This window comes from Natator depressus, chromosome 20 (genome assembly GCF_965152275.1).
Source record: "Natator depressus isolate rNatDep1 chromosome 20, rNatDep2.hap1, whole genome shotgun sequence".
Taxonomy (NCBI): Eukaryota; Metazoa; Chordata; order Testudines; family Cheloniidae; genus Natator; species Natator depressus.
In genome coordinates, this window is record NC_134253.1 from 4,832,850 (window position 1) to 4,855,178 (window position 22,329).

General features: G+C 49.1%; 1 protein-coding gene across 2 annotated transcripts in view; it reads right to left on the minus strand.

Moving 5' to 3' along the window:
• COL2A1 (collagen type II alpha 1 chain) overlaps positions 1 to 21,573 on the minus strand; it is a 64,067-nt gene extending 42,494 nt beyond the window's left edge. Inside the window, exons 1-17 of one of the 2 annotated variants that reach the window (XM_074935511.1) lie at positions 21,458 to 21,573; positions 20,959 to 21,076; positions 17,227 to 17,433; positions 15,656 to 15,672; positions 15,208 to 15,240; positions 15,041 to 15,073; positions 14,896 to 14,949; positions 14,087 to 14,188; positions 12,634 to 12,711; positions 11,770 to 11,814; positions 11,601 to 11,654; positions 7,664 to 7,717; positions 7,396 to 7,449; positions 6,574 to 6,627; positions 6,427 to 6,480; positions 4,671 to 4,715; positions 1,945 to 1,998 (exon numbers count right to left, since the gene is read on the minus strand). In XM_074935511.1, coding sequence (XP_074791612.1) covers positions 1,945 to 1,998; positions 4,671 to 4,715; positions 6,427 to 6,480; positions 6,574 to 6,627; positions 7,396 to 7,449; positions 7,664 to 7,717; positions 11,601 to 11,654; positions 11,770 to 11,814; positions 12,634 to 12,711; positions 14,087 to 14,188; positions 14,896 to 14,949; positions 15,041 to 15,073; positions 15,208 to 15,240; positions 15,656 to 15,672; positions 17,227 to 17,433; positions 20,959 to 21,052 — 1,032 coding nt within the window. In that variant the 5' untranslated portion in view covers positions 21,053 to 21,076; positions 21,458 to 21,573. Of the gene's footprint in view, positions 1 to 1,944; positions 1,999 to 4,670; positions 4,716 to 6,426; positions 6,481 to 6,573; positions 6,628 to 7,395; positions 7,450 to 7,663; positions 7,718 to 11,600; positions 11,655 to 11,769; positions 11,815 to 12,633; positions 12,712 to 14,086; positions 14,189 to 14,895; positions 14,950 to 15,040; positions 15,074 to 15,207; positions 15,271 to 15,655; positions 15,673 to 17,226; positions 17,434 to 20,958; positions 21,433 to 21,457 lie in introns of those variants that run through there. The other variant, XM_074935512.1, reaches the window with a different exon arrangement.
• Positions 21,574 to 22,329: the final 756 nt, after the last annotated feature.

A 22,329-nucleotide genomic window follows, 5' to 3' on the forward strand; every position in this document is an offset into this window, starting at 1 on the left:
AATTCACCAGTGGATTGCCTGAGACCAGAGAGAAACCATGCCTTGGGAGGGAGTCAGGCCAGCCAGCTGCTGGCAGATCTGGCCCGTGAGCCGTTTTAAGCCGGCCCGCAAGCTCCCGACAGGGAGCCGGGTTGGGGGCCACACCACATGGCTCAGCCCTGCTCCAGCCGGGGTGCCGGGTCGGGGGCCACACCACGCAGCTCCTGGAAGCCACAGCATGGCCCCGCTCCGAGGGTCGGGGTCCGCTCCCCGCAGAGGAGCCGGAGAAGGGACATGCCACTGTTTCTGGAAGCCGCTTGAGGTAAGCGCTGCTTGGAGCTGCACCCCTGAGCCTCTCCCCCAACCCCCTACCCCAGCCCATACCCCCAACCAGAGCCCTCAACCCCCTCCTGGACCCCAACCCCAATTTTGTGAGCAGTCATGGCCCGCCGTACAATTGCTATTCCCCGATGTGGCCCTCAGGCCAAAAAGTTTGCCCACCCCTGCTCTAGAGGGATGCCTGTGGTATTCCCTTATTCAGTGGACACCTCCGCGGATGTTATCTGAGTAGATAATGAGAGCTAAAGACTAAAGAGAAAAATGTCCAAAGCACCTCAGTGACTTAGGAACCTAAGTTCCATTTTCTGGAGTGATTTAGGCACTTAGGAGCCTAAATCCCACCAACTTCCAATAGCACTCGGGCTCCAAAAGCGTCGACATCACTTTTGCAAATGGGACTTAAGCTCCCAGGTGATGCACGCTCCTAAATCACTTGGGCCCCTTTGAACATTTTACCCGGAGGTGCCCAAATCCCATTGATTTTCAAGGAGACAGAGGCCCCTAAGCACTTCGGTGACTCGTGAAAAGAAAGGATTTCAGCTCCCAAATCCCCTAGGCGCCTTTGAAAATTTTACCCTACAATCTATCGCGTTGGCACCGAAATTGGTAACAGCAGAAGCCATTTAATTCCAACGTGCTCCCACTGTCAGCATCGTCTTTCGCTTTCTGCAGAACCTCCCCACAAATCAGAACAGCTTAAATACATACATATTTTTTTCTTGCTTGGAATGTCCATGTTGTCTCTTTCTGGGATTTCGCCATGACAACCACATGGAGGCGTGGCTAAATTGAGTAATTAACTGGAGGGCGGGACTTAAAGATGAATAACCAATCAAAAGGGGGGGGGTTCTTTGCAAGGAAGTGATACAAATGGAGGAACGGGGTCACGCCAGATTTTCAAGAGGGCTCAGCAACCAACATGCAACCAGCGTGCTCGGGTCTTGTCAGAAACCAGCCGCTTGTTTTGCTGGCTAAAAATGGGAGCTGAACACTTTGGAAATCTGACCTGGGTAATGCCAACAGGGGCTGGCAGTGTCATTTTGGAAGGAGATTATATTTGGTTATTTTGGACCTGGGATTGGCCGGGATTCTTCTCTTGTCTAAAGTATTAAAGAGTTTCCCACTCATTCAGGGCATAAGAGGGGCCCCATGATTACTGCTGATTGCAATTTTTCCACCGCCATGTTTTTTCAATGAGAAATGGCATTTTTTGGATGCAACTTCCCCCCCCAAAACGTCCATTTTCTTGCAAATTTTTGGGGAACCCTCCCCCACAACTAAACATTTTTAAACCAAAATATTTTGGTTTTAGGGCTTTTTGACAATAACCTGAGATTGTTCTGATGGGAAGGAAAAAAATGATTGTTTTGTCAAAATTTCTCACAGGGAAAAAGAATAATTTCCCGACTAGCTCTCCCCACGGTAGCGGTATTGTGCAACTCAGGGACCAGATCCCTTCCCTGAGAGGGAGCAGGGGATGTTTCGCTGTGTGGGAGGAGTTGCAGGGAATTATAATGATGGTGGTTAGTTACTATTATTGTCCTGGTTTGTTATACACCTATTACACAGCAACTGGCTGCAAGGGCCGGGAAAACAGGCAGTATGGAAGGAAACTTTAATACTCACAGCAGCACCAGATGGGCCAGGACGTCCTCTTTCACCTGGGAGACCACGGGGCCCCTGAAAAACAGCAATGAAAATAATGAGGCTTGTCTTATTACAGACCCCTTATCACAAACCTTTTGTGTGCTCTCAATCTCCACCTTTTAGCACCTTTTTAGTTACATCAGAATGAACTATAATGAGTGCATCAAAGAAATCTGGGTAAGCCTGATCCTCAGTTCCTGCACTTCAAAGCACCCTTTGCACTCCTTGTATTCTGGAGCTGTGCCCCTGGTATAAGCTGAAGCAGCCTTGGGGTTGCTCTAGCTTTCGCTCTGCTTCCCATTGCCTCCCATTGGCATGGAAAGCTGACATAATGCAGGGTTCTCCAGCCACATCCCCCACTTCAGCCCCTATTCTGTGGGGCTGGGAGCAGGGCCAGTGCAGAGCATTTACATCAGCTTTACATTGGCCTGTGCAGAGGGTGCTCCCAGAATGTCCACACTTTAAGCCTGGGGTCTGTCTCCGGGTTTGAGCCCAAGCCCTGCTTCCGTCCACACACGCGTCAGCCTGATTCGGGTCGATAAGCACGCATGACCTGGGTCCCAAGATCCTGCTAGGAGGGTGGGTTAGAGCCCGAGACCCACTGTGGCTCAGGTCCAAGGCCTGTCATTTTGCAGTGTGGATGCAGGTCAAGCTGCAGAGCTCAGTCTGAAGGTCTCTGTAGCGCAGTGTGGATGCATTCGCACGGCTGTGAGACCCGGGTCCAGCGATTATAAACCCAGGTTTACAATGCAGTGTAGACGCTCACAAACTGGCTTGGAAACACCAAGTCCACAAGACTGGGTCCCACACACCCAGGCTTAGCGTCCAGTGTAGACATCCCCTCCAGGGGCCATCTATGGCAGCATAAAGGAGCCATAACCTAAATGAAAATCAGGCCGTGACCCAGCCTTCATGTTGTGACTGTGGCAGCACGGTCGGCTGCTATCCTACACCTTCCCTTGGGCTGAGATGTGAGAACGCTTCAACCGGCCAGATGTGCTTCACGGCTAGTGAGTGCCAAAGCTCCTGCTGACAGAGAGAGCTGGTTTGGGGCTGCTTTTTTCTGATGCAAGAGACATTGGGCGGGACTGAAGAGATTTGGGTGCTGGCCCTTTGCCCTTCTCAGCACAGGATTGTTACAAATATCCATGCAAATATTAACAGAGGCAGGCTTGTCCAGTGGCTAGATCACTGGCCAGGGAATCGGGACACCGGGGTTCTATTTCTGGACCTGCCATGTAATCGTGGGCAAGTCAGCTCAGTGCCTCAGTTTCCCCTCAGTTTCCTGAGTGCCTAAGTTCCTTTTAAAAATGAGATTTAGGCTTCTAAATCATTTAGGCATTGGGACACTGAGTGCAGCAACAGCTAAATACTTTTAAAAATCTAGGCCTAAGGTCTTTGGGCACGGACTATCTCACTCTGCATTTATACAGCACCTATCTGAGGGGGACCCTGATCTCAGCTGAGCCCAGCAGGTGATAATAATACGATAAGAATGGCCATACTGGGTCAGACCAGTGGTCCATCTAGACCAGTGTCTTGTCTTGTGACAGCAGCCAGTGCCAGAAACTTCAGGGGGAATAAACAGAACAGGGCAAATCTGAGTGATCCATCCCCTGTCGTCCTGTCCCAGCTTCTGGCAGTTGGAGATTTAAGGACACCCAGAGCATGGAATTGCATCCCTGACCATCTTGGCTAATAGCCACTGATGGACCTTTCCTCCATGAACTTATCTAATTCTTTTTGAACCGAGTTATATTTTTGGGCATCCCCTGGCAATGAGTTCCACAGGTTGACTGTGCATTGTTTGAAGAAGTACTTCCTTTTGTTTGTTTTAAACCTGCGGCCTATTCATTTCATTGGGTGACCCCTAGTTCTTGTGTTATGTGAAGGGGTAAATAACCCTTCCCTAGTCACTTTTTCTAACCGTTCATGTTTCAGAGCCCTCTATCCTATCCCCCCTGAGTTGACTCTTTTCTAAGGTGAACAGACCCAGTTTTTTTAATCTCCCCTCATGTGGAAGCTGCTCCAGCCCCCTAATCATTTTGTTGCCCTTCTCTGCACCTTTTCCAATTCTGATATATCTTTTTTGATATGAGGAGACCAGAACTGCACGCAGTATTCAAGGCGTGGGCACACCAGGGATTTCTATAGCAGCATTATGGCATTTTCTGTTTTATTACCTATCCTTTTCCTAATGGTTCCCTACATTCTGTTCGCTTTTTTGACGGCTGCTGCCCATCGAGTGGATGTTTTCAGAGAACTACCCCAAGTGACTCCAAGATCTTTCTTGAACGGTAACAACTAATTTAGACCCCATCAGTTGGTATGTAGAGTTGGGATTATTTTTCCCAATGTGCATTACTTTACACTTACCCACATCGAATTTCATCTGCTATTTGGTTGCCCAAACAGACAATAGCAATCAGAGCAGAGTTACCCGAAGAGAATCATCAGGTGTATGGGGATGTCAGGATTAGAGGGTTATCCTGGGCAAGTCACTATCATTCCCTCCCTTGGTCTGTCTTCTCTATTTAGACCATAAGCTCTTTGGGACAAGGCCTGTCTCGCACTCTGTGTTTGTACAGCACCCGGCACAAGGGGGCCCTGATCTCGGCTGAGGTTTGTACAGCGCCCGGCACAATGGGCCCACCCCCAGGCATTGCTATATTATAAATAATTATAATGGGGAGGCTCGTACTCACCATGGGACCAGGAGAACCATTCTCACCAGGTGATCCAGCTTCACCCTAGAATGTAAGAGGCAAAGAGAATTAAGTCCCATCTTGCCCTTGTCCCCGATTCCTATAAAGAGGCAGACTCAGCGCTACAATGCTGCAAACACCCACACTGATTCCCACGGGGGAGTCATGCAGGCAAAAGAAATCCCCACGAAATGACCATTGGGGTCCTCATGCGCATCCATAGCTATAAAGAGGGCGGACATACACAACCAGCTGTCAGCAACAGCTCTCGCTGCTGGAAAGCGGGAATGGGGGTGGGTGATTCTCCCCGGAGGAGTGGGATGTTCTAGGGGGTGCTGCTGAAGGGGCAGGGCATGGAAATGGATTACGGGGTATCTATTAGGGAGGAGATGGATTAGATGCTACTGCTGGGGTGGGGCACTATTAGAAGAGCTATACATGGGAACCACCTTGGAGGGAAACACAGACGCTGCATTGAAGCCCATGGACACTGAGGCGGCGAAGGGAGTTGCTTAGTGGGAAAGTGGAAGCAGGGTACGGGACTGTGGAGACAGCTTTCCTGCGTGGCCAGTGGGGAGGGATAGACAATGAGTACCAGTAGGTAGCACTAGTCACATTTCTCTCTGCTTCTAATATTGGCCCTGCCCATTTCATATTCCCAGCACCATCTTTTAGGGTTGAACGGAGCTGATCTCTAGTACTGAGGCATTTACCAGATCAAAGGCCTTAGATCGATCAATCGATCGATCTATCTCCATACACCCCATACTATCTATCTATCTATCCATTCCCATACACCCCCTCTATCTATAATTTATCCCCAAACATCCCTTCTATCTATTTATCTATCTATATATCCCCATATACCCCCTCTATCTATCTATCTATCGCCATACACCCCCTCTATCTATCTACCCCCAGAGACCCCCTCTATCTGTCATCTATCCCCAAACACCCTGTCTATCTATCCATCCATCCCCACACACATCTATCTATCTCCATACACCCCACACTATCTATCTATCTCACCATCCCCATACACCCCCTCTATCTAACCTAAAATTTTATCTAATATCAGGACCCACATCTGTCTATCTATATCTATCCCCATACACAGAGTCATAGATTCGTAGCATTTAAAGCCAGAAGGGACCATTAGATTATCTAATCTGACCTGGAAATCACAGGCATTTCACCCATTTACCCCTGTGTTGACAGCAATAACTTGTGTTTGGCTAATGCACGTCTTTCAGGAAGGCATCTGGTCTTGAGTTAAAGACATACTCGTCTATCTGTCTAATCTCAAGATCGATATCGATGTAGCCACTTGATTCCAGGTCTCTCATCTATCTGTTCTATTCTGTCTAACCTGCCTCGAATTATCTATCTAGGTTTCTACGCTGGGCCTAACACCCTAGCACCTGGGCCGAACACCAGGTTCACTTGCCGAGCTAGCTGAGTCACTCAGCCAACCTGAGTTCAAATCCTGATTCTGCTACTGCCTTCCTGTGTGACCTTGGGCGAGCACCTTTATCCCACCGGCTCTGCTTCTATTCAGACTGTGAGCTCCTTAGGGCAGGTACGATCTTTCACTATGTTTTTATCCAGCGCCTAGCACAATGGGGCCCTGATCTCGGAGTTTCCCCCTCTAGTCACTACCGTAATGCATGTAATAATTAGCAATACTAATAACTTCCCAGTGGTCGGTTTTGTTTCAGATGATAGAAACTGGAATCCTGTTGGCTAAACGCCTCACCTTAGCACCTGCAGCTCCTGCTTCTCCTTTGGAGCCGTCTAACCCAGGATAACCCTACGGAGAGAAACAAAGTCATGGTTACTCTCCCAGCGAGCTCGAGCAAAGGGAAGAGCCAATGCTGTGCAAGTCATAACCACACGTGCTTACTCTGTGACCTTTGACTCCTGGGAGACCTGGGGTTCCTGGGAAGCCTCGAGCCCCCTAAAACGAAAGAAACGGGGGTCAGTCCAAACGAAAGGCAGGGAATACAGAAGTGGGCAAAAACTGATCAAGTTTCTCAAATATGTTCAGATGTTATATTGTTAACAAGCTCCAGAAACAGGAAGTAAAGCATTCTTACTGTGCTTTGTTGATCAGGGTAACAGATAGAGCCAGATTAGACTAACATATAGAATCAGATTATGGGGTAATATATATAGCGCCATATTACAGTAATATATAGAGCCATGTAGAGTAATATAGAAAGCCAAATTAGGGTAACATATAGGGCCAGATCAGGGTCACATATAGGACCATAATGGGTAATATGTAGAGCCAGATCAGAGTAGTCTATAGGGCTAGATCCTCAGCAGGTGTAAATCAAGGGACCTATGCCAATTTACACCATAGAGAATTGTTTGGGACGGGCTTGAACCAAAGCCCTGCATCTGAATTACTGTGAACGTTGGGGAAGTTCAGAAGCCCACTGTCCCGAACAGTCCCTGATCATTAGTGGGCAGGGACTTAAATGCGAGTCTAGCCTTCAGTCTGAATTTTGAAGCCCTGAGCCCCTCTCTGGTAGTAACAACCTGATGTCTCTTTGGCAAAAATCATTAGGTTTTAATGGTTCATTTCCCCCAACTTCTCCTGGTTAAATAACAAAGGAGACAAGAGACTCTGGTGGGCTGGTGACTGCGGCCTTCCTGCCATCCAGCCATGCCTCTGGGACACATCGGTATATACTGGACATCAGAGCCTGGAGCCCTATACCTGAGGGCCAGGGGATCCGCGTTCACCAGATTTGCCGGGTTTGCCTGATTCGCCCTGAGAGAGAAAGAGAGAGAAGAAAATGCCTTAGCTTCCTTCAGAGCGATCTTGGAGCGAGGCACAGTGTAGCAAGAACCAGGGGGCAAAACCCTCCGCTCTGATCATTGATACATTCCGTTTCGCATGCTGGCTGCTTGCCTTCCAACCAGCTTTGATGTCAGTGGCTGGCAGAAGCTGCCCTACAAGAAACAAGTGGCTACAGAATACTTACATCGTCACCGGGTTTTCCAGGTGGTCCGGGAGGCCCTCGGGGACCCATTGGACCCTAGAAGGACAGACAGAGCGAGTGTGACATGTGCAAGGCAGGCACGGCATTCAGAGAGAATCAGAACCTTTTTTAATTGAGTCACAATAATCTATATTATTAAGGGGGTCTCGGGGTTTGGGGTCGTCACAGTACAGGGCAAGAGGTAACTCGGCTAATGGGCTTCAAAGGCAACGTTATCTCAAAGGGGAACTACAAATCCTTGCATTGGCACCTGCCTTTTTGCTGGGGCTGTGGGTTGGGGACTCCTAATATTCTGCACTGGGGCTAGGCAAAGGATTATGGGGGAAGCTCACTAACCCTTCCAAAAAAGACCGAGTAGTTTGGGCCCAGCTAAAACCAGCCTCCCTGGGACCATGCATATGGCTGACTCCAACATCACTCTCCATCTCAGAAGAGCTCGGGCTCTGGGAGTCCATCCCCGGATTCAGGTGGCCAGAGAAAGCTGGCAAGGGAAGAAATTGGCCAGTCAGGCTGGGGAAGAGAGAGAAGTCCAGCTACTTTCCCCAAGGGGCCTGCGCTCTCTGCCGGCCTGGGATGGTGTCGTGCTGTCATCATGTTTACATCACACTGCCACATGGTGACATCACGCACTGGAAATATCAGGGTCAGGGTTTGCTGAACTAACTCCCCACTGCCCTGGCCACAACCTGGAAACTTTCTCTGGAAATCTACAGCAGCTGAGTGGCTCCTCCCAAATACCCTCTGCTTCTCTGGGTGAGGAGGGCAGGGTGCAATAAACAGAGCAGTAAAACCTCTAGCTGCGAGCTTGGCAGCTCTCAAAGGCTAAGCGGTGTTGGCCTGGAGGGGAGACCTCCAAGGAAAGCTACGGCTTCTGTAGGAAGCAGGATCAGTGAACCAGAAGAGGGGGCTCTTCTCTGTGCATCAGCACTGAACCAATGGTGGGGCACCGTGTTGCCAGAGGTGCTCTGATGGGACACAAAAGCGAAGTTCTCCCCATTAAAGACACTGTCAGGTGTTTTGTTAGAGCAAGGCTGTAGACTCCAAATGGCAGCTCAGACTGCCTGCCTAAAGCCAAGCTCCTCTTGGAGTGGATATTCCTTGATCCCAGTTTTGGACTCCATCCCGTAGCATTACCCCATTTAGCACCAACTTGCTAGGGGTTTATGTAACCTAGCTTCCAGATACCCACCCCTGCCCGTGGAAGAAGATTCCACCCCTGACCCATCTCACCGTCAGGAAGTTTCTCCTGACATTTGTCTGAATTCTAACGCCCTTGTTAATTTCCTCTCATTGCTCCTCGTTGGGATAACCCCCCTGGAGCAAGCTAAATGGGCCCGATCCTCGGGTGGTGTAACTCAAAGTTGGCATCCATGGAGATACATTGATATAAACTAGCTGTGGATTTGACGTCCGCGCTCGCTGATCTGAGGAGGACAGCTGCTCCTGCTTATGGAGTGTCTAAGTCAGAAGAAACAATACCACTATATTCATGAGACTGTTTTTATCTCCCTCTCTTTCTTGGCTCTTGCTCAGCAAAGCTCTTTGAATCATTTCTCTTAACCCAATGCCACCTACACCCAACTGATCTTCTTTGAACTCCCTCCAATTTGCTGATAACTCTCAGCCCCCAACTGAGGAAAGTCATACTAGAGCATTGGTTCTCTTCTATTTCCATACCCCCCACTCCCCCCATTGAGCCGGGATCTAGCTAGCCACCCGCACAGCGAAGGATGGTTAGTGGCTAGGGTGCTAATCTAGGACTGGTTTCATCGCTTTGGGCTGGCATAGACCTCCTGGGCAAGTCACTCAGACCAGAATCCTCAAAGGTGGGAAATCAATGGGAGTCTGGTGACTAAATACCTTTGAGGATCTGAGCCTTAGTTCTCAGTTCCGCAGCCGTAAAATGGGATTGGCACCACTTCCCTACCTCATAGGGTGCTGTGAAGATAAACACATTCAAGATTGCAAGGTGCTCAGAAGCTACCGTGATGGGGGCTGGATAAGTACCACGGATAGATCCACCCACTCCCTGCATTTAGCAAGGGCTGGGTGGGTTGTGACCCCCAGGTTAAGAACCACTGTATGGAAGCATTCGAGAAGTGTTCTAATTTCCCTGCCCTAGGATGCCTCTGCAGATGCAGCTCCAAACTGCTCGCCCTGTTTGCATTGCAAACTCCTGTCCAAGTGGCTGATTATCTTGCCTCTCTCTCTCTCTTTTAACGTGGTCAGTTCCTCCCTCCCCTTAGTTGGCTGGTACGAGGACTAAGGAGGGATGGGATGAAACTGAACAAGAGGAAAAATACAGGTTGGAACATCGGAGGGGGGGAAATGTCCTGATAGTGAGATCTGTTATAGGATGCTCCCAGGGTAAGCAGTCAAAGCCCCACGGCTTGGCAGGACTGGAAAAAAACCTGTTAGCGTAAAGAATGACCCAGAACTGGCTATGGTGAGGAATGGATTAGATGATCCTTTGCTGTAGTCCTTTGGATCGTTCCCACCCCGCCCAATGGATTAGCATTTGTCCACACTGCATCTTATGTTGCTATTTTCCAGGTCTATCCGGGCTCCTTCACAAATTTTTCCCGTTCCTGACTGTTGTTTGCAACTCTCCCAACCGTAGTCTCATCTCCCAGCCACATTAATGGTCTGCGAGGCAAACAGCCCATTAATGTAGAGGTTATACAGGACCGAATCTAACACCAAGGCCTGTGGTGCCCCACTATATAAATTACCCTTGGTCATAGGTAGGAAGGATAGTCTCATGGGTAGGGCACTTGTCCAGGACTCAGCCGTCCTGGGGGTGGGGGGTATCTATTCCCATCTCTGCTACAGACTCCCTGAATGGCCTTGGGAAAGCCACTTAATCAACCCAGTACCTCAGTATCCCTGTCTTTAAAATGGGGTGTTATCTTTCTCTACCTGTTTTAGGATAACATCCATTAGTGTCTGTCAGGCTCCCAGGTGCTACAGTGATATCAGCACAGAGCCACATTGAACCACGCCTTGCCAATTGTGTCTCTCCAAACCAATGTGAGACAGGCACAGGATCAAATACCTAATTCCAACCTCTACATATATTACATCGACTGAGCTCCCCTGCTTCCTAGATCCTTGCCCCCTGTCTCTCCATCACCATCGAAGCTGAGCCCCTTGGTCCTTTTGTCATCCTGCCATGCAAAGTGATCGACTGCGTCTGGACTTACAACTCCCCCTCCCCCACCATCACTGCCACCAACCACACAGCTCCTCCAGTGTACAGCATCAGAGCACATCCTTGTCATGCCATGTGCCCCTAAGATACACACACCGAGCCTGATTCTCATGGGCACTAAGGCCCCTTTACACCACCTGAGCAAGACAAAGAAGCCTTAAAGTAGGAGTGAGCTAAATGTTCACCCACTTTATTGGCACCTTACATGGCCAGGGCAGTGTACACGGTCTTTGTGTGGATCAGAATCTGTCCCATTAATTCTGTTTCCTTTCTATTCAGCACATTGATCATCAGCCTCCTGTGCCTAAAGGCGAGGCTTGAGATTTTTCAAATCCACCGCCAGGAATTAGAAGCCCAATCCCCATTAGTTATACTGGGTCTGTGTGACCAAATCTCTTAGGCCCCTTTGAACATCTCGGCCTACGTGTCTAATCTAAGCATTCCCTCAGTCTATCACCCCAGCTTTGATTATCAGTGATATCATAGCGGAGACTCAGAGAAGGGTGATTTCTGCTCAGAGAAGTTGGCACCGGGGTCTCTTGGTGGAGAGACTTTTTGGAATTCCTCAGGGCAGCTCTAATGTAGCTCACGTTTCTGGGACGTTTGCGGGTGCAGCTGGGGTGTTGGCCGTTTGCATGGGTAACTGAGATGTCGATTTGTGCCAGGTCACGGCCTCTTTGGCCCAAAGCAAAGCTGCTGATTACTCACAGAAGTTCCAGGTTCCCCAGGCTCTCCAGGGTTGCCTTGAAATCCTTGAGGGCCCTGCAACATACAGAAAAGGAGCCTCATTAGCCATCTCAACAATGACGCTCTATATATTTGCTATGTTATTTTACCCCCAACGAGACAGATTGCTCCTGAGAGAGCAGGCACTTACAGGAGCTCCCGATGGTCCTGGAGGTCCTCGCGGTCCCATAGGTCCCTACATTGGGAAACAAAAATCACCGTCATTAAGAAAATCTCTAAGCCCCCCGCCAAGTGAAAGGGGGCGAGAGGTTTCAGCTGATGGCCCATAAAGAACAAGGATCTTTCCCCCTCAGCAAGAGAGGATTCTGAAATCGTCCCTCTTATATTCAGCCCCTCCGGAGACACCACCAAGAACTATTTTTCCTTTAGAAGCTACTTGGAAGGGGGCGGGGGGAGGCAGCACGCTTTCTCCTGGACTGTAGCCATGTTTACTAAGCCCTGCTTTTCATTTACTGCTTGCCAAGAAAGGCTGGAGAGCAGAAATTTCCTGCTGGAAATCTTGTGGGATCTTGAAGAACAGTAGCTGCTGTCATGCATTCCTCAGCCCATGGTCCAAAAGTTACAGAGACCAACCCCTAAACAAAACGTTCTATAACTTTCCCTCCCAGGAGAGTCTATTTAAACAATTTGGCCTGTGACTTGGGATGCCCTGGCAAGCAGAGCAGAAGCCGAGGCAATTAAGTCATCTTGTGTGCTAAGTAAATCCTTGGTTATGCAACCATTTTATAGTAATTTTAGTGGGTTGTGGCTAGGAGGATAGGGACAGAATCTTGGCGGGTGAAACTCAGCATGGACTTCGATGGGGCTGTGCTGAATTCCACCAGCTGAGGATCTGGCTCATAGATAATAATATCGAGCTGTGTTTTAATGGCCGGATTTTTCAAGTTGCTGAGCAACCCCCAGCTCCTGTCAACTTCAACCCTAAATATCAGGCCTCCCACAAAGAGGCCACATAGTGTCCCGGTTGCTAAAAGGAAGCAGAGAGCTGTCTTACCATAGGTCCCTGCATCACACCCAACTGAGCGCCACCAGCCTTCTCATCGAATCCTGCCGCCATCTGAGCAGCAAAGTTCTGCAAACAAGACCAAAGCACAGATGCATCTGAGTGGGATTCTTTTTCACGATCAGTCAAGCCATGCAATGGGCATGCGGGCTGCAAAGTGATCACTACTGATATCCTAAAGTTTTTGGTAAAGTATTAATATTGGTAAAGTATTTGGATCCGTTAGGCACTGTACCCTGTACCCGATAAGCAACCATTTCCGTGTCTCAGAAAAAATCAAAATGAGGTTTTTTAGACCTGTTGTTTGCTAGACATCGATTTGCAGTAAATATGCAAAATGTTCCGACATTTCATTTTAAATTTCCTCACGGTTATTACTTCGGGGTCAGCCTTTTTATATGATGATATTTAGAGGGGAGAAATTTCTTTGAAGAATAAGAAAAAATCATTTAAAAAGGCCAAATGATTTTGGTACCGTCATTTGCTCTAATTATGTTTTGGTTGTAGCAGAGACACAAGTGAAGGGCACTTTCCAACAAGAGAAATCATTCGGTGTTGTTTTTATTTTTTTAAAAAAACTGCCCAAGAGTTCCTCATAAATCTGAAGTGATTCATTCATCTGAAAGACCAGGAGATTAGAAAACTCAGGCACAGTGAATCTAAATATAGTGCACAGCATTTGGGGTAATTAAAATGCGCCTTTCAATGGGGCACCATTGAGTTAAATTTGCACCAAACAATAAGCTTGGTCTTGCACAAGGTAAGCCCAACAGAAATGTTTCCTTGGATTTTTTTTTTAAGCTATCACCACCCTACCTGTATCTACCTGCCCCCCTACCCCTCCACACACATCAATCACTGCGGGGTTGGGCTAGTGCATGGGAATCACAGAGTAAAATTGACCAGGAACAGAAGTGAAGTACTAAAAGATTCCCTTGTGGTATTTGTAGCCTTGGGCTACCTCATGAAAGCCACAGACTAGGAACATTAGTGAAACTTTAAATATTCCCAAGCAATGTTTGTTCCCACTGGCTGCAGCTGTGGGCTAGTGCAAAGGGTACCCTAGAGTGAAACTGACCAGGGACAGAGGTGAAATTGACTTGTGAGCCAGTGAAATGCTAGAGCAATAAAGGCCTTTATTACTGAATGTCTGCACAGTGTCTAACAGCGGGGGGCGGGGATCAGTAGCTGCAAAACAAATAACAACTAATGGGGAGAAAGCAAGTTAGCCGATAAAAAGTCTTGCATTCTGAATAATCGAAAACGTTGTTATTTAATTTTTCATAGGAGCCCTAAAATGACATAAATATTCCTATCGAATCAGTGACTCCAGCTGAATTATATAGTATCGGGACACACTCCCAAAGGCCCTTTCAATCAGTCTGTGCAGCCACATGTCCTGGATGTGAAGGTTCAAAAAAAAAAACCACTTGAGGATACTCACTCCGCCAAGCCCAGGGGGCCCTGGGGGACCCGGGAGCCCTGGGGGTCCGGGGTTTCCAGGGGTACCAGGTTCGCCATCTCTACCCCGAGGGCCAGGAGCACCCTACAAGGAACAAAGAAGAAAGGTGACTCCAGACACCCAGGAAAAGCTAACTGCAGTCTGCGCCCTGATGTGACATGAGTCCTTGGAATGCAAAAGGCTCATAGTGTATATTATCAACTCCCTACCATTTGGTTATTTGTAATCAATTATGAATTCTATATGCTCCATTATTGTTATGTATTAAGTATAATTATAAATAGAGAGTGGTGCCTTATTCATCGGCACGTCAATGGCCCACAGTGTGTGTTACTCACACATCATTCGTTATGAGTAGTAATTTATTATCAGTGACAGATTGCCAGGCATTAAGGACTGAGCAACCTTATTATTCATCCAGTGTGGTGCTTTATTCATCTGAATGTAGGCAACTCACTGCACATATTAATCATTTTACACATGAATTACCTTAATTAATACCACTGTTATGGAGCTTAGTTATTATTAATGTAGCACCATAATGGAACCATGGTGCTTTAGATATATAGGGTCCTGGTCCATGACTGAGTCCCCTAGACATCCTCCTCAGCACAGATGGCAAGTTCTCTGCCCCGATGAGATTACAGTTTAATCTGAAAGACTATTATTCATGTGTTACGAGGCAGTAATATTAAGAGGGGGATGTGCCACATTGATGCTTTTGGAAGGATTTTAACCCCTGGTTTGTTTTGGTTTTTTGCTCTCTGTTGGTTATTTTGTCTTAAACTCACTTTTTCGCCTTTATCCCCACGGTCGCCCCTTGGTCCTTGTTCCCCTGCAGGTCCCTGAAACAGGTGAGACAGGAGGAGTTCAATAGTCTCCAATGTTTTGCCCACAAACATTCAAACAATGTGATAGAGAAAGTAAGCTCCTCACCTGTGGTCCAGGTGGTCCTCTTGGTCCTACGACCTGGGTGGGAGAGAGAAACACAGGAAAACTTAGCTGAGAAGGACGCTCACACAGGATTCTCTCAAAGCACCCTATGTGCCCCTATGGGAAATAAATGAATGGAAGACATGCAGAAAACTCAGATTAAAACTTACATCTTTAATATCACCGGGTTCCCCTTTTTGTCCCTGCAATGCAAAGCAGCTGGAATTAGAACACTGACAATTCTGCACACAACTGATGTGTGTGATTAGGCATCCCGCCCACTGCTAGACCCCTCACAGAAATGCAGCTAATCCCCATCCTGTGTGTCTGCACAATCCCGCAAAGAACTGAACAGAGCACTTCAGCATGCACCCGTATAACTGCATCCACACTGCCGGGTTGCACCGCTTTAACTAGGCCGGTGTAATTAAAATGGTACAACTTAGTGTGTCTATCTGGAGTCTGATTCTGTTTCACTTCCAGTGGAGTCATTCCTCATTGACAACAGTGTCAACTGAGAACAGAATCCGGAACGCTACACCCATGGAACTGTAATAAAGGCCAAAGAAGGGAAAATGCGCTGGTGGTCATGATGAATAATACTAACAATGATCTCACCTTGGGGCCAGGTTGCCCTGTTGAAATGAGAGAGAGAGAAAGTGTCAGCATCATGATGAAACCCACCATTTCAGCACACAAAGATGCACACGACAAGGCACTGGATAAGAGGCCAGGGACGGATGCGATCGGGGTAACCTCAGTTTCTCCTCTACAACCAACTGCCTGAGTATTGCTGTCACTGCTCTGCTGGAGGGGTGGTAAATTGGCCAGCCTTTCACAGATACAGGCAAGGCTTCATGCAAAGCATCGTGGGATAATAGGCTTCCGAACTGCTAATGGCAGGTGGCGAAAATTGCTAATGAAATGGCTAATGAAATTGCTAATGGCAGGTGGGCTCGTCACTTTGCCCTTCCAGAAATGACCGGGGCATGGTTATGAAGCAGCCAAAGAATAATGCAACTCAGACAAAATAAGTAGGTTAAAAAAAAAAAAACCCCCACCAAAACCAAGGAAAATCTTCTGAAGCCAGCGTGCCAAAGACCAAAAAAGGCAGGCGTTAAAAGCTACATTCAGCACAGGTCCAAATCAACATGATTGCATTTCAGGGGAAAAGGTTAACATTTGCTCTCAACCCTTCGCTGACACTTGCGGGCTCCAAGGCATTTCCTAATTAAAGAGGGGTGAACATTGGAAAGGTCGCCTGTATCAGCAAAGGGTTAAAAAAGGCAACTTCTGCTTTTGACGGCACTAGAACAGAGAAGGTCTTCGAAACAGTGGCACTGAAATAGCTACTGGCCTCAGCTGAGGATCTCAAAACACTTCACAGATGGGAGTAAATTATGCCCCAGGCTGGGAGAGTTTTGTGACCCATCCCCATTTTTCAGCTAGGGAAACTGAGTTTTTTTACAAAGCCAGGCACAGAACCCTGACCTACATGGAGGCCTGGCCTCTCCTTTGATGCTCAGGACCACCCATGACCCCCTTGAACTTGGGAGTTCTTACATAACTTGGGCTCAAGGTCATTTTGGAGGTAGTATGAAAATTAAAAGAAAAGGAGTTTTGATCTTTGCTAGTACCAGAAAGCACGTTTTTATATCACAGCAAGAGAGCCTTTATTCTAGGTGCTATTCCTACTCAGCTCACCCTGCAATTTCTGACCCTGGTGTAGTGGTTAAATACTAAGGAAACAAACCAAAAAAAAATCCCATGCACTATGTACTTAGCACTGTCCAGTTTCCGCCTTCATGGCTTAGAAATCTGCAGGCTGTGGATTTAAATCAGGCTTCTCTGGTGCATAGAGACTTGATTCACTGTCAGGGCAGAGACAGCTTTGGTTTTGTCTTGCTGCCTTGGTAATTACTACGATATCTTTAGAATCGGGGCTGTTAGACTAATTGATTATGTTAATTATCTTTCTTCTCATCTGTGATTTGACCACACTGTTATTTCAGACCTTCTACACCCTAGGCAAAGAGACAGACCCAAATGAGTCCATGAGAAGTGGCCTTTCCTAGCTAGGTCCCATGGATGTTCCCGTCTTTTGCTGGGTGCTCATCCATTGGGGGCTATTGATCTTTGCAATTATCTGGAGTAATTTATTTATGGAAGGGAAATAAATAAATTACGACCGCTGACAGCAGGTTGGTCAGTTGGGCAGATAGGGCAGCATTCTCCGAAGGGGATCTCGGGGCTGGGACAGTCTCTCATTTCTTCGCAGATTATCTCGTCGCAGAGGATAGTCCCAGTGTCACAGACACAGATCCGGCAGGGCTCGGGTTTCCACACATCTTTATCACTATACCTCTGCCCATCCTGCACACAGCTGCCTGCCTCCTCTGTGCCGAAGGGAAAGGAAGGGAAGGGGGGAAATGAGACGCGGTGGGAGGGGAGGCAAAAGGGAGAAAACCAAAAGGGAGAGAGAGAGAAACAGGGTCATACCATCAGCATCAGTTACAGCAATCCCATACCAATTGTAATAGGGCATAGAAATAACCTCCCACGTTCATGGTCCAAGCCAGCTCCCTGCCAGGTGGGATGGTTCTGGTTCTCCCATCTTCCTTCAACATCTGACAGATTAGTACATGGATCTCTTGGCCACTCCAGAAGCAGAGCAAAACATGGAGGCCTGATGATAGCTCTTCGGCCTCCTCAAGAAGATACTGTGAGGAAGAACTGTCCTGAAGGCCCAGGGCTCTTGTGCTATTGACACGGCTCAAGGTTCAAGGCTTCCCACCTGGCACTTTATTAATTTCCCATCGCGGTCACTTTCGCTGAGAGAAACTGATGACATAGCTGGGCCCATGAGTCAGGTAGAGTTCTTAGCAGCCACAAGCTATGTCCACTTTGGTCAAGCTCAGCTCAGCCCTCTTGTGCCCCCTTCATGAACCCCCTGTGTCTCTTTTCTACAGGGGCCTGTGCGTTTTTTCCAGCAACCAGGCCTGAACTGGGTTTCACACTAGTTCTACACGGGTGTCATTCCATTGGTTCCAGTAGAGTTACTCTGGATTTACACTAGTGTAGATGGGGAAGCGAATCAAGTCTGGATTCCCTTTCTCAGCGCTGCCAGAAGGGGCAGGGTTACACCAGTCCGCTTTGTTTAACCTCATCCCACCAGAAAAAAATATAAATGGGGAAAAGGTGGAGAGAAAAGTAACAAAGAAGATTCTTTAAATGCCCCCTGGCTGCTTCTGGAATGCACTGTGCAGACCGAACCCTGTGATGAACAAAGAGCAACAGCCCTGGCTCATTCTCTCCAGGCAAAGGCTGTTTTTCTAATCAAAACACCATAAACGAGAAACAAACTGAATCAAAGTCAAACCTATGAATGGACCAAGGAGCCCGGGAGGGCGGCGGGGGGGGAGGGGAGTGAATGGTTGCAGCCATGGGGGGGGTGCTTGCGGGGGCCACAAAAAATGCAAAAGAAACAAGCATCCAACTGTTATTGGGAGAGTTCATTATAATATTGTCCCAATTATAACAGCTCAATAGAAGGGGTTCTTGACAAGGGGAGACCCATAAAAAATATAAGTGCCTCTTTGACATCTGTTTCTTTCTCCCCCCCCCCCCCCCCCAAGCCAAGTGAATGTCTGAAGCCCTGATGGCAGCAGTTGAGATGACAGGGGGGGTCTTTGTGCATGGAGCTGGGGCACCTTGGGGAGCCCAGGGGACCTTTCCTCTCATGAATGGGTCTTTTCTCGAGCACACACAGAGCTTGATTCACGTGGCGCTGTTAGGAACCCGTTTAAATAAATAAGGGCAGCATTTCAACTCCATCTGGAAGCCATCGCTGCCAATCTCCCCTATGCAAACAAACTGCTCACAACGGGGAATTGAGTTCCCTCCATGACCTGGAGAGAACTTTTGCAGATGAGCCTCCCAAAAGAGCTAAAGCCGTCTGAGCAGAAAATAAGTTCCTCTCCTGGGAAACAGGGTGCGATTCTTTGCTTCAGAGAAGAATAAAGCGCAAGGCATGCTCGGTTACGCCCATTCCTTGTGCTGCACACCTGAGGGATCCAAGCACATGATGAAGGATGCTAAACATACTTTAATCTAAACTAGAGAGGGCAGACAAGGTGGGAGATAGCAGCTTAAAGGAACCGCTCTGCCAAATTTTGGTATACAATCAATATTCCTGCGGGGAGATCATCCTTTTACAACAGACGTAGGACAGAATGAATGAACCGATCAGCATCGATTGACCAGGAATAGGAAAAGGAAACAATCCCCCATTGCTACAAATAGACTGGTTCCCAAAGTGCAGCCCCCAACTTCTGAGTTCTCTTGGGGTGCATGTGCTGTAGGAGCTGGAGCTAGGGGGGCTGCTGCACCACCTGGCTTGAAGCGGTTTCCATCCTATCCAGGGTTTAAAGTCTGGTTCAGTGGATCTAGGCACCCCCACTATACAAATCGTTCCAGCACGCCTGGTATGTGGTCGGATGGAGGTGTCTCACTGGGAACTCTTACAAATCCAATCCTTTTGTTAGGAACTAAGCAAACTGAAAATGGCCTAGCAACTCCTTTGCGCCTGAATGGAAGGAATTTCAGCTCATTTTTGCTGGAATCTCAGGCTGATTGTGGGAAAGACAGCATGGCCCAGAAGCAGGCAAGCAAGGAGGTATTTTCAGGCACTCTCTCTCTCTCTCCCTGCAATTGATTTACAGTCTGGAGCATATGGAGACAGGGATGGAATTCAAGCAATAGGAAACCTGCCCAAACAAGTGAAAAAAAAAATCCTTTCTACCTAATAAAGTTTCCAGCTTCCAGGCTGAATAATATGCCAGACCAGAAATTTTTCTGGGGTAGGGGGAAGGGCTGGCTGTGCATCGGACTTTAATGTCACAATTGCACAAGAGGATCATTTTGTTTCAAAAAGCAGCAATTGAAAAAATGGTAAAATGTTGGGGGCAGGGAGTGGGAATGTGCTCCCCCACTTGTCCCCTTGCTTTCCTCTTTGGGTTCAGATTGGAGGGGGGCGGGGTTGGAAGGTGAAGGAGAAGTTGGACAATCTGTCTAGTGTGTCTGGAATGCCTCTGATCCTCCAGGTGGCCTCGTCTCTCGGGGGGGAGTTTCCTTTCTGATCCTTAAACCAAAAGTCTGTTAGCTATCAACTTCTTCTGCACCTTACACACCAGCCCCATCTAAGAAGTGGGTTGGGATGAGGAGGAAAGCTGAAGGCTGTACAAAGGTCTTTCTTTGTAAGTCTCAGACTCTGGCTTGTCTATCTCGGAATGTCCCCTTTGTCTGGCTCCCCCTGTGAACCCCCCCATCCCACTCAGCTTTGTTGCATTAACTCTTTCACCGCCGCAGGAGGCGGAGAGATATTTTGTTCTCCCTTTGGTGGGATCTGACCTGACCAGGTTATATTTTCCTCTGAAAGCTCTTTTCAGGGTGGAAATCAACTCAAGGAGGGGGATGGAAGCCAAAATAATAGGCAAGGAGGGGACTCACGACTGCAGTGCTCTTCTAAAGCAACCAAGCATTACAATGAATAGGAACAAGCCTCTTCGCCAATCAGTATTTTGTCATCGCGCAGCAGTGAGCCTCATCCAGACTCCAGAGACGGTACAGAGTGGGAGAAAAGGCAAATCTAAAGAGGAGCAATGGAAACCCCTGAGCTCAAAATCAAATACAGGGAGAACAGGAGGCCAGTTTTCCAGGTCTTAAGGTACTTTTTTTTTTTTTTAAGCCACGTCTCCCAGGCCTGCAACACTTGCTCCTACCAGGCCATCCTTCCCTCCCAGAAGCAGCGGTTTCTCTGTGTGTGTGTGTGTGTGTCGCTCTTTCTTCCATTGCTTTCGTGTCCCGTTCCCCCTCTCCCCCCTTCAGGATAAATTTTAAAGAAAGGAAAAGGTGCAACTTACGGATATCCCCTTCCTGACATCTGACAACGGCTAGTAAAATGACCTGGGCGGCTGCCAGCAGCACCACAGTCCTTGAATCCACAAAGCTGAACATGTCTAAATGTTAGACATGCAGGACCTTCGTGTGTGGAGCAGAGAAAAGGGAGGAGGTTGGTTTCCCCCAGTGACTACCGAGCCTTCATGCAGCCGAGTCCCCCCCGATTTTCTGGAAACAGCAGGAGAATCCAAGGTACCTAGGCCCCAGCGGAATCGCGGCGCCGTCTGCTCTGGGCCAAGGCACCGCAGTTAGATGGCCCCTCTGCCTTCCAGGAGCCGGTGTATATGCCCCGATCTCAGTCCTCCCCTGCCCCCCAGCTGCGCTGTAACTTGAGCCCTGAGCCCCGTCCCCAGGGCTGGAGACCCCTCCTCCTGCCCGCGCTTCAGTGCGGCCCTGGAGCCAAAAGGGGCACGAAGTTAGGGAGGGGAAGGAAAGGGAGGGGAGGGTCCCTACCTACCCCACCTCCTCCCCGAGGAGGCGCGGCGGGCAGCGCTGTGTCTCTCCAGACGCACGCAGGGATGGGGCAGGGAGAGCGGCTCCCGTCCCTCTCCAAGCGCCGCGCAGGGGAGGAAGTTTCCCCAAAGCTCTCCAAAGGCGCCCGGCGCGCTGCGCTCCCCTGGCAAGGCGTGGGGGAGGCAGCGGGGGGCCAGGAAAAGCCCCGCTCGGGGGAGGACGCGCAGCTGGGAGAGGAGAAGTTGGGGGAAGTTTCCGCCGAGGTTTCCCGGGCCCGTGCGGTGCAGCGGAGAGCGGAGGATGCGGAGCCACTGGGGCGCGGCTGGAGCTCGGAGGGGTCTTTGGCCCCCCTCCCGGCTCCGGCGTCCGCACCCGGGCGCGGTGCATCCTTCCGGGGGAACGTTCCGCTCTCCAGCACCCCGGCCCCGGTGCCAGTCAATCAGGTGTCACTCCGTTCGTTCCAGGGCAGAGGCTCCGGAGTAACACCGGTGCGACTGAGTTCACACCCTAGCCTTTTCGCTCCCCTATCTCCCAGCCCAGACCGCGGGCCCCCATTCCCTCCCCGCGCTCTTCCTTCCCAGTCCAGACCCCGGCCCCCTCTGCTCTCCCCTTCCAGCCTGGCCTCGGGACCTTCCCCCCCCCCCTCCCCCCCGCGGTCCGATAGTCTGCAGGCGGCGTGGTTTCTGGAGGTGATCTGCAAACGGGTGGGGGGTAAGATAGGGATTTCGGGTTAATCCCCTTCCCCTGGCATCAGCCTCCGGGAGCCAGGAATCCCTTTCTCTACCCCCGTCCCCCCGTCCCCCCGTCCCCCAAAGCTGAGGCACTCAAGCTGCAGGGTTTGGGAATCCTGCCCTCCTGCTTGTCCCCAGCCTGGTAAACGC